Source organism: Anopheles coluzzii, chromosome 2 (genome assembly GCF_943734685.1).
Source record: "Anopheles coluzzii chromosome 2, AcolN3, whole genome shotgun sequence".
NCBI classification, from domain to species: Eukaryota; Metazoa; Arthropoda; class Insecta; order Diptera; family Culicidae; genus Anopheles; species Anopheles coluzzii.
The window spans coordinates 16011883-16026458 of NC_064670.1; the positions used below are offsets into that span (position 1 = coordinate 16011883).

Sequence of the window (14576 nt, forward strand, 5' to 3'; positions counted from 1 at the left end):
ATCAACCATTGTGACGTCATCATGCCACAAAGTTCTTTTTAGTAAAGCGACAAGCTCCTTTGAGATCGGTGCCCCAAGCAACCGCTTAGTCCGTTCTATGGATGATCCACCTCTGCATGGCCTAAACACCTGTTAACTATTAATATCCATTTTAAAGATTTTTTCCCTTCGTGTTATTGTTTTTGACCTGTTCCAGTAGTTAACCACACGCAAACAATGTGGTTTTAAATTCAGTCTTTCTTCCTTTACTTTTCAAACTACCCCCACAGCAGTGAACTTAATTACGCTAAGTTCATTAATGATGTCTTTACCCTGCAAGGCAATACCGTCCCGGTGCGTACGCACCCGGTTCGCTGTTTCGCGCTTCGTTGCGAACCTATTTGCTCGCACCGCCGTGAGAGCGGCAGAGCATACCGTTAGGCGTATTAGAAATACACACATTTGACAGCCCCGTTCAACCCCTTCTAACGAACGTTCCGTGTATTGATGACATCGTACCACTACACGCACCGTGCGCATTCACGCATTCACACGAGCTATCCGACCCGGCTGTTTGGTTTGGATTGTACGGGGAGCGTTCGCGTTGAATAGGGGTGTGGGAAAAGGTTCAATGTCAAAGCCAATTCGATCTAGCGATCATTCAACGAAACCCATCATCATCATTATCATACCGTTCAAGTGGGTGTGCGTGTATGTTTGTGTGCGTTTTGAGGAACGACGTGTTTGTGTTGCTAATGATGCGCTTAGACAAGCCGCTCAGCATCCAGCACGGTGGGTCAATTCGAAGCATATCGTGGCTCATGCAAGAATTGCGTAATAAGGGTTTGAATTTATTTGGTAAAATGCTTTACATTTCAACAACAATTTATTGCATTGTTATTAAAGCCTTTTCTATATAGAACGACTTTTCTTAATGAATAAAATATAAACAATAATAGGCGAAGCATTAGTTAAATGTTGAAATTATGTTAACATTTAACAAACCAGCTTAAAACGTAGAACTGTTTATAGTAAATGTGTTGAGCTGTAAAGATAGATTTAAAACAAATCTATTTCCACATACTTTGTCCATGTCCATTCGCGCCATCATCGTGCGCATCTCGCCGAGCGGGCTACCGACGGTGCTAACAATCACAGCGATACATTAGTCCCCTGTCGGCTCGGTCACGGAACGCACGCGCCCCGGGCAACCACACACCGATCACCCGAAACCCGTACCGAAGATTGGACGCGTGCGCGAAGTCGTCGTGCGGCAATCCGTTCCATTCCTTCCCGAAAGTTGACACGCGCGCACCGGGCCGCCCCATTGCGCATAGCGTCACGCGACCGCGTGTTTTGATTTCTAACTCGCCAACTTTTCGCCAACTGATAAACACACCCTTTGCTTTGGCAATCGCGGGACCAAGTTCTCGCTTTCAGTGGTATTTGTTGTGTGCGTGTGTGTTTGTTTGTGTGGTGATTGTGCAAAGTGAAGATAGGCGCTTCCCCCACTGCGCTGTGTTGAACGGAACGCGACACAACGGATCGTTCACGCATTGTTTTATCAGCAGCTGCCTGTCTTATATCAGTGCCGGGGCAGATATGAATGATACAACGCACAAGGAAGCGTACGTGCGGGATGTGCTGATACCGGGGATGGTGGCACGCGGCCAGCTTGCATTCACCGAGCCGGTTCCGGCAGGCGTTAAGACGCTGCTCAAATCGGTCGAAGTTAAGCCGCTCGTCACCAATGGATTCATGCTGACGATACCGTTCGTGGTGACCGTGGTGCTGGAGCGGGAAGGCTCTGCGCAGGGCAAGGAAGCCCCGGAACCGGAAACACTGCATCTGATAGTGAAGGTAAGTGTCTAGATAGGCGGGACCACTCGACGGCACTTTGCTTGCAAATTCAAGCCAATTCAAGCACACTTTAATCTGCCACTGCAACCTTGTGTCCCCAAGCATGCAATGATGGTGCGATTTTTCGCCCGGTCAAACGATGATAGCGTCACTGTGCCGCCGTGTTAGTCTTCAACTCGTCCAATTTTGTCTTGCTGTGAGTAGTGGAACAGGAGAGCGATATCTCGCGGCACTTCACAAGCTGAAACGATAAACGATATTTGCCTGTTCAAAACAATACTAAATTACTTCCCCTTTTTATCACAGTTACTGTTCTTTTTCTTTCACTTGGCATAACGACTTCGACAATCATACAGGCTTGCTAGACATATTTAATCAATCTAGATCGTCATCGTTTGGCATGGGAATTGAACAATGGTCGTTCTGCTAAATGTTGTTTGTTGTTTGGTATATACTTCTAAGTTTGTTCAAGCGTAGTAAAAAAAGTTAAATTTGATTGGTTTCAAAATGGTAGTTCATATTCCAAATTTATTTGAAGTAGGTTTAACTGTTGCCTTGCACTTAAACCAATAGCTATGCTATGCGTAGGGCTAGGAGATGAGACTGAATGTTCTAAGTATTATTCTGTTTCGTTCAGGCTACTACCTATTCCATAGTGAGATTTTTTAGGTCAAATTTGTAAACAAATCCCAAAGTTTCATTGAGACTTATTATGATCTTAAATCCTTTTGTTGAACACTTTTTGATACATGTTAATGGTATATAGCATCCTCGAAATGAACAACTTCAATTTCGGTGGTTCAAATGAGTATTAAAATAGTAAAAGTACGGCATAGCCCGAAGTTTGCCGATCGCGAATGGCCTCGAATTATAGTTAGGAACATATTTCTTCTCCGCGAATTTTATACTATACAAACTGTACTTCATAACTCACCATTCCGTGGAGCTTACATTGAGATGATCTTTGAGGCTCTTTGCAAAAATGTTCAATTATTTGGTAGTCTTTATGTGAGCTGGCGATCAATGATGACGATGTCACCAGCGTAAGCTTAGATCTAGTCATGGGAACTTTTCAGAGTTAATTCCCATGGCGCAGACTAATAGTGCAAGCAGAATACTGTATTCCTTTTCTATATTCACTTGACACGCCACTTGTCGTAGAGACTTCACGTTGATCATTATCATAGAAGACAGACAGCAACTAAGTGTAATTAATGAAGTGACAATGGTATATTTATTTATTTCATTTATTACATTGAATAACTAATAATCCTTGATACCCTCCAACATCCCTACTTGGACGCTACCTTTGACATAGGGCACCTAATTGGATGTGTCCTGCATCGTTTCTATTCTGAGAAGCTATCAAACCTCACTCTCTATAAATCTAATCTATCTTCATTCTGCAAAATAAATCAACCGGATTCCCGTGAATGGTCTAAAATCGAAAGGATGCAATTTTGCGGAGGTGCAAGAAACATACCAGGAATTGAGTCGTCTAAAGCGGGGGATTTGATCTGCGTTTCTATCATTCTTATATATCTCCCCCGTTCCCCATCGCTTCCCACGCCCAGATAACGCCCGATTGCAACAAGGAGATGTACGAGAGCTGTCAATTCGAGACACTGTTCGAGAATGAAATGGTCGCTTACACGGAAATCATCCCCGCTCTCGGAAAGGCAGAGCTGTATCCAAGGTAACATTATCTGCCAGACACACCAACACACATACAGACACACACAAACAAGCAGTCCGAGGACCGATAAACATCATCATTCCGATGGCGTACCGCTGTCGGTGTCCATTTTTGTCACCTACAGGTACTATCACTGCGAGCGGAAACCAGCGGAAGCATTAATGGTAATGAGCGATTTTTCCTTTTCCGGCTGGAAAATGGCCCCGATGGTCGTCAACCTGCCAATGGATTACATTATGCTCGCCGGTTTGTAACGGTAGATGTACCGAGTTTTTTTGCTACTTTTCTTTTCGTTGTTATTTTCCTTTTCCATGTTTAACCCACCTAACTTTAATTCCTTCTTTTTTTTCTTTGGCCCGTCTGCGTCACATTATATTTTCCACTCCAGTGACCGAGCTGGGGCGCTTCCATGGCGAATGTTACGGCTTGAAGGTGGCGCACCGCCCCCAGTTCGACAGCATGATTGCAAAGTTTAAGGAATCTCGCTACGCCGCCGACATTACGGACCACACGTGGAAAGCGGTCATGACCGTTGCACCGATGCGTGCCATCAAAGCCCTGAAGGAGAGCCGGTTCAAGGGCCTGGTGCCGGCGGACTACCTGGAAAAGCTGGCCCGCCTGTTCCAGGATCCGTGGGAGCACGCGAAGGGTAAGGTGAAGCCGCGCGAACCGCTCGCCGTCATTTGCCATGGCGACTATCTGCGCAACAACATGGCGTTCCGGTACACAGATACGAAGGTAAACATCGGCTGGACTGGGCCAAGGTGCGGGCTCCCAGCGGCTCCCGAATCCCAAAACCGAATCCTCGCACTAACAAACTGCTCGGAGCCACTTTCACTCAACCTATTTTTACCTATTTTTTTTGGACGTTGTTTCCCCACCCAGAACCCAGCCCGACCCACTCAAGTGATGATGTTTGACTTTCAAACGCTGCGCTACGCATCACCGATGATCGATTATGCTGCCTTCCTTGCCAACTCGACCGGGTACGCTGAGCGGGAGCACCATTTCGATACCATCTTCCGCACCTATCACTGTGCGCTGGTACAGACGGTGGCCACCGTCGTCGGCGTTCCCGAGCCCGCCGATCTGCCACCGTACTTCAGGTGCGTCAATCAAACCGGTATCAACATGGGTGCGGAACCCCTTTTTCCTTTCATGCTTATCAATCTCTCCTTTTTTTTCTATTTCGGGGTCCGGCTCGAATAGCTACGAATCATTCCATCGCGAGCTGGCCGAATACTACTCGTACGGCTTCAACATTGCGTCCGCGTTCCTGATGATACTGCACGAACCGATGGAGATATCATTCACCGAAAACATCTTCACCGAGGAGGAATCGGTGGCCGATGCGTGGAAGCGGGGCGGCGAACCACTCGACCGGGAGCTGGCGGCGATGGTGTACGAGATGTACCGGCTCCACTCCCAGTACGGGCTCGATCCGGTGTGATCGGGTTTCCCCTGGGTGGAGCGTGCAGATCGATGGAAGTGCTGAACAGGCTCACCACAGCAACACGTGCGCACATCGTTGACTTGTCCGATGGGTTTTAACGTTTTAATTTTGCGCCACAATGGTTATTGAAGGGAATGGGGTATTTGATCAATAGTGATAAAGGTTCTGGTAAGAGCAGCTTCCATTAAGATACCATCAAGCTTTTCATTCCAGTATGTGTGTGTTTTTTTCCTTTATTGCGATTGTTGCATGATTGAATTTCGTGTAATGCTAAACTGTAAAATAATATTAAAGATCTGGCAACGAGTTCTACTGAACGTCTGATGTACCATTTCAGTAAAGTCGATACCTGAGTCCGAGTTAGGTATTTCATTTCATTTATTTCCAATTTATTCCTAAAACCTGAAAACTACACAGCGCTATCGAATGAATCGAAATCTAAATTTCCAGGAATAAAGAAATTGCTCTGCAGCTTACCAGTGGTCTCTGCGATACTAGACCGGATAGGTTTGGTTATCATCTGAATCGCCCCCTCATGCAGTTCCTAATAATGGCTAATCTTATGGTGAGGGAAGTCCTATATAGTATCAAGAAACCAAAAAGAAACTGCTTTGATTTGAGGCACTGATCAAGCAAAAATTGTATTTTTGTTTACCTTTTGTACCTTTTGTTCTTGTAACAATCAATCTGTTTAACAAGCACATGACACGCATCATTACTTCCTGACTAATTGGCAAAATGCACACGAATCTAATGTAACAAGAAGGTTTGTTATGGGCGTCTCCGAAACTCGAACATTGTATCCGCTTTTAGACGTACGTATATGTAATGTTTTACCTCATTCATCCTAACTACAGGTAATAAGTAATTTCAAATGAATGGATTACTAAAAAACTAGAACACGAATGTCAGGAAATGCAAACTAAAACCATCTCGCTCTATTTCATCCCATGTTCTCATATTCAGTCATTGATGTTTTCGAAGGAAATATTATACAATAGCTTCAAAAAAACACATGTACAATTAATCGTTCTATGCAAATATCTGCAATTACAAACACATTTGCAAGCAAAGCTTCCACAAGCCCTTATCCTAATGAGTTCAATGTGGCCTATGCGCCACGTCGAGTTCCCTTGAAGACGCATTAGTGCTACAAAGCCTTCGCCACAGTCTCCCTCAACCAATCCATAACACAATGCAGACAGCAATTAGATGGCATCGGTTCCGATTTCTGCGTCGCTCTACAAGAACATCGTTCGGCGGTCGGCACTACTAATCCGGGGCGAATCTCTTTCAATTAATCCCGTCGTCTGCAGCCGCAGCCTGTCGAAAGGCTGATATGATCGCGGGCCGCTACCGTAAGCTACCGTCTCGGCAAAATCGGCTGGCAAAATGGTATATCACCACCAGCAGCAGCAAAGGCCACAGCAAACGTGGTGTCAAATCTTCGCCGGCCGCCGGTGTTCGCCCGCTTCGGTGCACTTTCGAAGTGGCCAGCAACCACCACACTCGTGCACCTTCTTACGGCACAGATGCACTTCACCGGCCGGTTAGTGAATCCACTCGCGACCGACCGTTGGCCGCACAATCTCGACGCGGCATGGATTGGGTTTCACTAAACCGCGTGGTAAGAATTGATGACACGCCAGGATCAATGGGTAAGCTGTTCGACAATTTGCTACCGGTGCGCGCTGACCACTGGCGCTCCAGGTCGGGCTGGCACCGGGTGTTTCAGGTTTGTGTTTGGATGTGTTTGTCTGTGTGTGTGTGGGAATGCAATCGTCATCGAGATTGTGCGACATAAATTAATTTATTTCTTTAATGGGGCATGAATTAAATTATGGCACTTTTGGTATTTGCCGGCCGTGAGTTAAGCCGTAGCCAGCGGAGCCACTGGCAGCCATGGGCGGGTTTCCACCTTTGCACGCAGCTGCTGGCATGGACCAAGTGCCAGTGAAGTGTGCTCACTACGACAACCTCGCTACGAAGAGTGCCTCCAATTCGAACCCATGTACATGTGCAATGTGCACGACCCGGTTTGCCCAATGGTTGGTGCGTTTTTCTCCTGACATTCCCAACCGTGCCAACCTACCAGCCCGCGTCCCATCGTCCATTGTACACACAAGTATGCTTACCAATTGTGGGAATATATGAAATGATTTACATTTGTCAAACGATCATCGTTAAACCGCCACGACCATCGGTGCACTTGCGTCACGCATCGGCTACCGGCTTCGCTAGCTCTCCTCGCACTGCGCGCATTGGTTTTGGAAACGAAACCAATGAAAAGGAAGGGCACAATTCCAGCAGCGGTGCGGTGGGAGAGGTTTTGTGGTTACCGTTTAAATGTGTACACCATTGGCTGGAAAGTCCTTACAGCGATCGAATTATGATTTCTACAGAAAAAAGTACACACATTCCTGTGGTGGAGCGGATATTTGAGTGATGTTTTCCGAGGAACTTTAATTTTGAAGTGCAATTGTAGCTGTAATTAACGAGAAAGATTAAATGCCATTAATGCCCCTACTTTTGTCATTACATCGTAAAAGCATTTCGTGTAATATTTCGCGCTTGCTGAAACGTTAATCTTTACACAAGCTTCTTCGTACGAGAATTATAACCCAATTTTGATTCAATTCGACAGAAAAAGAAGAATGTTTAACATGTGATTCCCCACGATTGCTTGCTTCGTTATGAAGTTTGAAATTGATGCATACAGTAAATGATCTTATAACATATTCGTTTAATCCTTCGTCCCGTGGTTTAACCTTTTCTAAATAAGTCTCTCTTCTCAATAATTTGGAACAAAAAGCGTCCAAAAATTACTGGAGAACGGTCCATATGAGACTTATAACCGACGACGAGCATGTACCAAGGAACCGCTCCACTTGAAAACATTCAGTATCTACCCTAGAGTATCTATGCCAAGGTCCCTAAGCACACCACTCACCGTATGCAATAAATTAGAATGTAAAATTGGTAAGAATTACGGTTCATTAGATGTCGATCGTCTTCATTAAGCTGTTAGATTTTACATTAGCTACCGAGAAGGCGCCGGACCTAATTGCTTACAAATTCCAATGGTTATTTTCATGACGCTTCCCCTCGAGCTGGTGCCCGCCAATACCAAGATGTAAATTTGTTACACGTACTTTGCCTTTTTTTAGCGCTAAACTAATTTGCAATCCACTGCCCCCGTATAAGCAAGAAAAAAGAAGGAATGTCCCTGCACCTTTCCTGTCACGTTGGACAAAGTGACCGCCGGTCACTTGAAATATATTCACCTCACTATTCTCAACATTACTAAGACCATCATCATGATCATCATCATGGACATCATCTTTCTCATCAACATCCTTGACGGCGGCTCATTTTTTGGGAAACATTTTCGTTTGCGCACCAGAAAGACGGCACTACTGCAGCGTAATGAATGCCATTGTACCGGTGGATGGTGGGGCGATGGTCCATTATCAGCGCGAACCCCGCGAACAGGGATGGCTTTTTCGTGGAATCAGCAAGGAATTGCCCTTGGACCCGGGCACCAGTCGGTGGAACGGTTCAGTCGCCAAACGTGTTCATCTTCTTCGTGCTCGCCTTCGCTTTCGTGGGGCGACGAACGGGGAAACGCTCGCGCAACTGTCAAAACCCGCGGACCCACGACACGGGGATACTTAATAAGGCTGCTTCATTATCCCGGCACGCTTTATTGCTGCTTATCACCGCGTACCATTTGCCATGGGTTTGCCGCCGAGTGGACGATCAATTATTTTGTTTCGGGAACCGTTCTCGACACCTCGACTGGTTCGCGGAAGCTACGTTTGGGGCGGTTTGAACACGAAAAAAAAAAGGTTCAAGGATTGCCTGGATGCTAAGGACCTTTAAAACCACGTTTCACGTGTTGCCGAGGAGGATGTTTCGGTGGGTGTGCGAGGTAAAGTAAGAATAGTCATTTTTACACGATCACAATAGGCGCATTAAGTTAGTAACTTTAGCATTTCTTTCGCGCCGTAAGGTATGCAATTTGCACAAACTTATAAGAAGGTTTGCTCGTGTCGCTGGATTCGTTAAAAGTTCTTTCTTCATTAAAGATCATTGAGGCACTTTTATACATATGTATAAAGTACTGCAGTTTTTTTTTTTTTTTTTTTTTTTGGTTTTTCAATCTCTCAACATTTCTGCATAAATTATGAACTAGCTAAAAAAAAGCTTTCTAGTATACCACCTTACACCAGCCGCTCGTCTTTTAGATTATGATTGATGCAAATGTCTGTGGATTGTTTTCCTGTAAAATGGTTATGAAAAATGGAACTACGCTCTGTTGAAACCCAGCATCCAGAGCCAATTCTTCTGAGTGATTGTCTGGTCTTCTGTTGCACAAGTGCTGCTGCTTCTGGATAAATAAATCCAAATTATCCAAATATTGTTCCAACTACTTGACCGATACCACTCGAATCTCCCGTTGTAACGTGTGGCCACACTACCTTTGAACTCTTCCTTCACTTTCTTCGCCAAGTACCTAACTTGAGACAACAAAGGAGAGTTAACTATAGCCGGGCTTCCAAAGGACCTTTTGCCAGATGTGAAAGAATGCCATAAATTCTAGATGGGGTATAAAATAAGAACTGGCTATTTCAACGCGTCCACTAGAACAACTGACCCTTGAAGTATTGGAAATGATAACATAGACAATCGAAAATTGGTAGGGCCTTCGGACAAAATTTCCACAAAAGCTGATGGATTTTGGGGCTATTTTTTCATCTCTTCCTTAAATAGTTAGTGCACCACTACAGTCCACATTCTCATCAAAACGAAAAGAATTTGGTTGCTTGTTAATGCACCAAATACCAATTTGGTGAACGGTTGTCTAAAGCTTCCCGTTACTAATTGCACGAAATAAATTACCCATCACCCGACCTCACAAACATTGACACGTCAGCTTCAACACACCGAATATTAGATTAGAGCTCGACGCTCTGCCTCAATTAATCCGAACGCCGAAGATCATTTGGCCGACAAAGACTTACGAGCACACCGACACTGAGAGTACCGACAGTTAGTGTTAATTTTCCATCCACTCCACCGGCCGGGTCTCAAAAGCAATCAGTCTATTTATCTAATTCCCAATCGACGAGTGCACTTCGCCACGTGTCGGAAAGCACTCTAATGTTTGTCTTATATCTTTGCCGGGTACGATGCTTGATGCTTGATACTGATGCTTTGACTACGGTCGCACTATGCTAGGGTGGCGTAAGAAAAGTTTCCGTGTGGGGAGGCCAATCATGAGCGCCGCCGAAGGAAACGGCAAGGGTAGCTGCAATGGCGCCGGTCAATAGATGTGAGACCCGGCCCGGGAGGGTCCGGTGCTGTGCGAATGAAAAACAATTTAGCTTCAATTTGTTAGCACTTGAAATATGCATTCACCCAGTCAGTCTCTCTCACTCTCTCTCTCTCTCTCCGTCTATGTATCTCTTTCCCCGATGCCCAAGCACATAAAGTCACATCTGTTCGTTGGCTGCGAGACACCCCTACTCTCCACTCCGGCAGGGTGCAGATCCCCGTAAGCCACTTTGCTACGGTTCCCGTGCGCCTCCACCGCACTGCCGTGTGACTTTGCTCATTGTTCTAGCTCGTAGATTAATCACTTCTTTTCCCACTCCAGCAAAACTTCCTCCACTGCTCTGCTTTCGGTGCGGTTATGATCTGTTCACCGATAGCACTCGAGCAGTCTGATGCTCGATTGCACAGCAGTGTGCTCGAGCTTTTAGCAACACCGAACATCGAAGGTGGCAAACTTATGGTGTCTCCCGGCATCCGCATCCGACCTTACTGCCGTGCCTGCTGCTGCTACTCTGCCACGTCTCAGCAAATCTGCCAGATGCTCGGTTGCTATTTTTATTTATCTTTCTCCTTTGCTTTCATCGTGGGGCCCTCGGATGCTTTCCACCTCGCCCCGTACCGGGATGATAGCAACCCGGCAGTGGAAAAGGCGAAAGATTCTAGCTAATCAAAGAGATAACACAAACGGTACCATAGCGTGCTTATGTGTGTGTTGTTCAATCAATTTGAAATATAAATACACTCAACGAAGCATGTTACGCAAAAAAAAAGAACAATAGGTTGCTGATTTTTGCTTTCCTTCCATCTATTGTTACGGTAACAAATATTTATGCTGTTGCTACCGAGATATATTATAAAGAAAATAAACCCTTAATACGTTGTTCATCGAATGATCTTCCATGTCAGTTTGAATGGCAGTTTAACGGTTTCGAAGGCGCGGTTTCCACTCGCACTCATTAGAAAACACAACCCTTATGTATCAACCCCTTTCGAGTGAAGCCCACACTATGTGCAAAGTTTGCCCGGCCAGCTCACTGATGGGTAGCGTTATTTATAGCTTGCAGTTTGATTGCCAACAAACTTCGCGCGCTCTGCTTGATTTGATTTGATTTGAGCACAAACTCATGCCACGTCAGTTGATACGCCTAACATCGATAAGGAAAGCACACAGTGTCCATTCACAGTGTGTCAATAAAAAAGGTCAGTTTTTTTCTTAAATATCCTCCCGTGCATGTTCTTAAATATCCTCCCGTACATTCTATGTCGAGTAGGGTTTCGAAAGACTAATAATCATTCAGACACCTACAAATGATCTTCTTATAATTCTGAAATTTTTGATGAACTAAAGGATGCCTTCTACGTCCTTGATAAGCGCCTGACAGTATGCTAGATTAAACATTTCGGTTTGAAGTGTATGTGTAAGTGAATTCTAGTACCACTAATACCACTAACATATTGTATAAAGCTCTCGAGTGCGCCGTACAACCAATTTCAACGCATCGTGTGGTCACTGTTTCCCACCGTAACGAGCCTGTGTCACTACTGGTGTCGTAAGTAAACAAACGACCAATCAGTGCTGATAGAGTTGTTGCAGCGTACATTTGTTTGTTAGTTTATCTCTTCAACACTGTCTGTTCAGTGATAAGTGAGCACTAATATATCGTTCATATCTGCCCAAACGAAGGATAGTCGCACGATGGAGGCAAAAGTGAACTACATCAAAACGCGGCTCGTGCAGCAGGTGCTGACCAGCCACGAATGCTTCCGTGGGATGGAAGTCGTGCGCAGTGACCTGCACACACCGAAACATCTCGACGGGTTCATGTCCGCCATCCATCAATTGACGCTGACCTTGCGCCACAGTGCAAGTGGGTAGGTTTCTTGGGGGCGAGGGGGGACGATCTCTACCCGCGACCCGTCTTACCGTGCAGCTCAATTCTCCGCGCAGGGAAACATCCACCGTTCCGCTGCTGGTGAAGGTGATGAAGGGAGACGAGCTGTTCCGCAAGCAAAACCTTGCCCACGTCCTCTTCCCGAACGAGATCAACATCTACGCGAACGTGCTGCCCCAGTTTGATGCGTTTCTCGCCGCAGCTGGTTCGGACCTGCGGGCAACGCGCTGGTGCCCCCGGGTGTATCTCAGCACGATGGGCCAGTTCCGCGAGTACAGCGAACTGTTCGAAACGTTCCTCGTGATGGAAAACGTGACACCGCGAGGTTTTCGTACTGGGCCGCGGCTAGACCTGGACGAGGCACATCTGACACTGATGGTGGAGATCATCGCCCGCTATCACGCTTGCTCGTACGCGCTGCGCATCAAAGACCCGCCCGCCCTGGACCGGCTCGTGGAGCGCATTGTGCCGTTGAACTTCCTGCAGGATGGGAAGGTATTTTTCGAAAGCTACGACGTAGTGTTCCGGCTCGCAGCGGAGCGTCTGTTTGCGTACGTTGATGCGGTTCCTGCGGAGCTGGACAGTGAGCGGTTCCGGCAGCACGTGCACACCCTGCGCACCAAGTATGGGCCGAATCAGTCCGAGCTGATGCAGAAATTTCTGCACCGTGATCCCACCTACTCGGTCATCCTGCACGGTGACTACAATCGGAACAATGTGCTGTTTCGGTACGACGACGGGCAGCGTCCGGTCGAGGTGCTGATGATCGACTTCCAGGAGAATCGGTACGGATCGCCCGCCCTCGATCTGTCGTTCCTCATGTACATGAACATGACGCCGGAACTGCGCGAACGGTTCTGGGAGGAGCTGCTGCGTCGCTACCATCGACAGCTGATGGGTACGCTGTGCGCGGTGCTGCACTGTGAAGAGTCGGATCCGCGCCTGGAACCGTACCGCGAGGCTAGCTTTCGCGCACACTTTGCCCGCTTTGCGCTGTACGGCGCAATGGTGGCGCTCAACTTTATACCGTCGATGATGAGCAGCGAGGAGGAGGTGATCGAGGTAAGCGGTTACTTCGAGCAGGATATACACTGCGAAGGCTTCCGGCGGTGTGCGCTGGCGATGGGAGGTGATGTGGTGAACCGGCGTATAACGGCCGTAATGCGGCACGCTAGCAAAATGGGTTACATGGACGTGATGTGATGGGGTAAAGTGTGCAACGCAGTGCACAAAAGAACGCATAATGCTGAACGCTTTATTTTATTTATCCGCATAATGCTGAACGCTACGGAGACAAATAATCCTTTCCTTTTTTAGGCAATAAAAACATTAGTAAAAAAGGGACCAAATGAACGATTTTTACAAAATTATAAACAGTTTACCACACATAACGTTGCTCTTCATAATGGAGCATTACCAATGGTTGGTTTACCAATGGAATTTCTGGAGTCTGTGTGTTACTCTTACTTTGTAACGCAAAGAATATTTTAGCAAATAATAATAAATAAATAAATATTATATAAAAAAAACGTATAGTATTAGTACTTGTAAACATATGTTTTATAATCAAAAATCATCAATTCATAAATAAAGAACGCAAAGTATGCGATGTACAACACACTGGGCAAACTTGCTTCCATTCACCATTCGCCACTTCTTGCTTATGAAAGTGTTTACAGTTAAACATACATAAATGAGCAATTATTGACCTGTACTGTGCATCTTTTGCGCCATGTCATGCAATTGGCACCAAGCGTCAACACCATACCTTGTACGGTTACTAACTCATCACCTCAAGCAAACGCCCGAAACGAGACATTACCGATGCGTAGACCGAAGCACGTTAAGCCAGACGCAGTTGCACGATCGGCAGTAGTTGTCGCGAAAGAGACCACAAGACCAATGGGTGCGTCCCCTGAGTGCAAATGCAGAGGTGCTAGACATTCACACATCAACACGGTTCACAACACCATTCCCCACGCATATTGGACTTCCCCAGACGGTTGTTACATTGTCCCCCTCTCCATTGGAGAGGTTTATGCATGGCCTACTAGTCAACGCACGCTGCATCACATGGAACAGTAAACTCTAACCTAAAACATTCAGAGGGTCAATGTCGTCTTAAGAAATGAGTCGTACTCTGTTTGCGTAAAGCTTAAAACGTGTGTTGAAAAAAATCAAGCTTTAATTTACCAAACGATAAGATAAAACATTCTTTGAAAAGGATTTGTACTTACTGTTAGTGAGATTTTTTCTTCTTTCTCTTGTATTTTGGGCATCAATTCCATTTCGTAGTTGGATTCATTAATCAAGGTCAATGTCTAAAAAGTAACTATCAACTCTTTGTACCCTAAGACAG

At 45.9% G+C, this 14576-nt stretch overlaps 2 protein-coding genes across 2 annotated transcripts; both read left to right on the forward strand.

The window, feature by feature from the left end:
• Nucleotides 1-1096: 1096 nt before the first annotated feature.
• LOC120950518 (uncharacterized) lies at nt 1097-5347 on the forward strand. The gene is made up of 6 exons (XM_040368624.2): nt 1097-1839; nt 3414-3535; nt 3660-3781; nt 3924-4273; nt 4421-4641; nt 4745-5347. Exons 1-6 carry the CDS (start codon nt 1582-1584, stop codon nt 4983-4985), a joined length of 1314 nt encoding a protein of 437 aa, XP_040224558.2. The 5' UTR covers nt 1097-1581; the 3' UTR covers nt 4986-5347.
• A 6516-nt stretch (nt 5348-11863) lies between these two features.
• Nucleotides 11864-13837, forward strand: LOC120951400 (uncharacterized). Its single transcript, XM_040370091.2, has 2 exons — nt 11864-12197; nt 12274-13837. Exons 1-2 carry the CDS (start codon nt 12022-12024, stop codon nt 13418-13420), a joined length of 1323 nt encoding a protein of 440 aa, XP_040226025.2. The 5' UTR covers nt 11864-12021; the 3' UTR covers nt 13421-13837.
• Nucleotides 13838-14576: the final 739 nt, after the last annotated feature.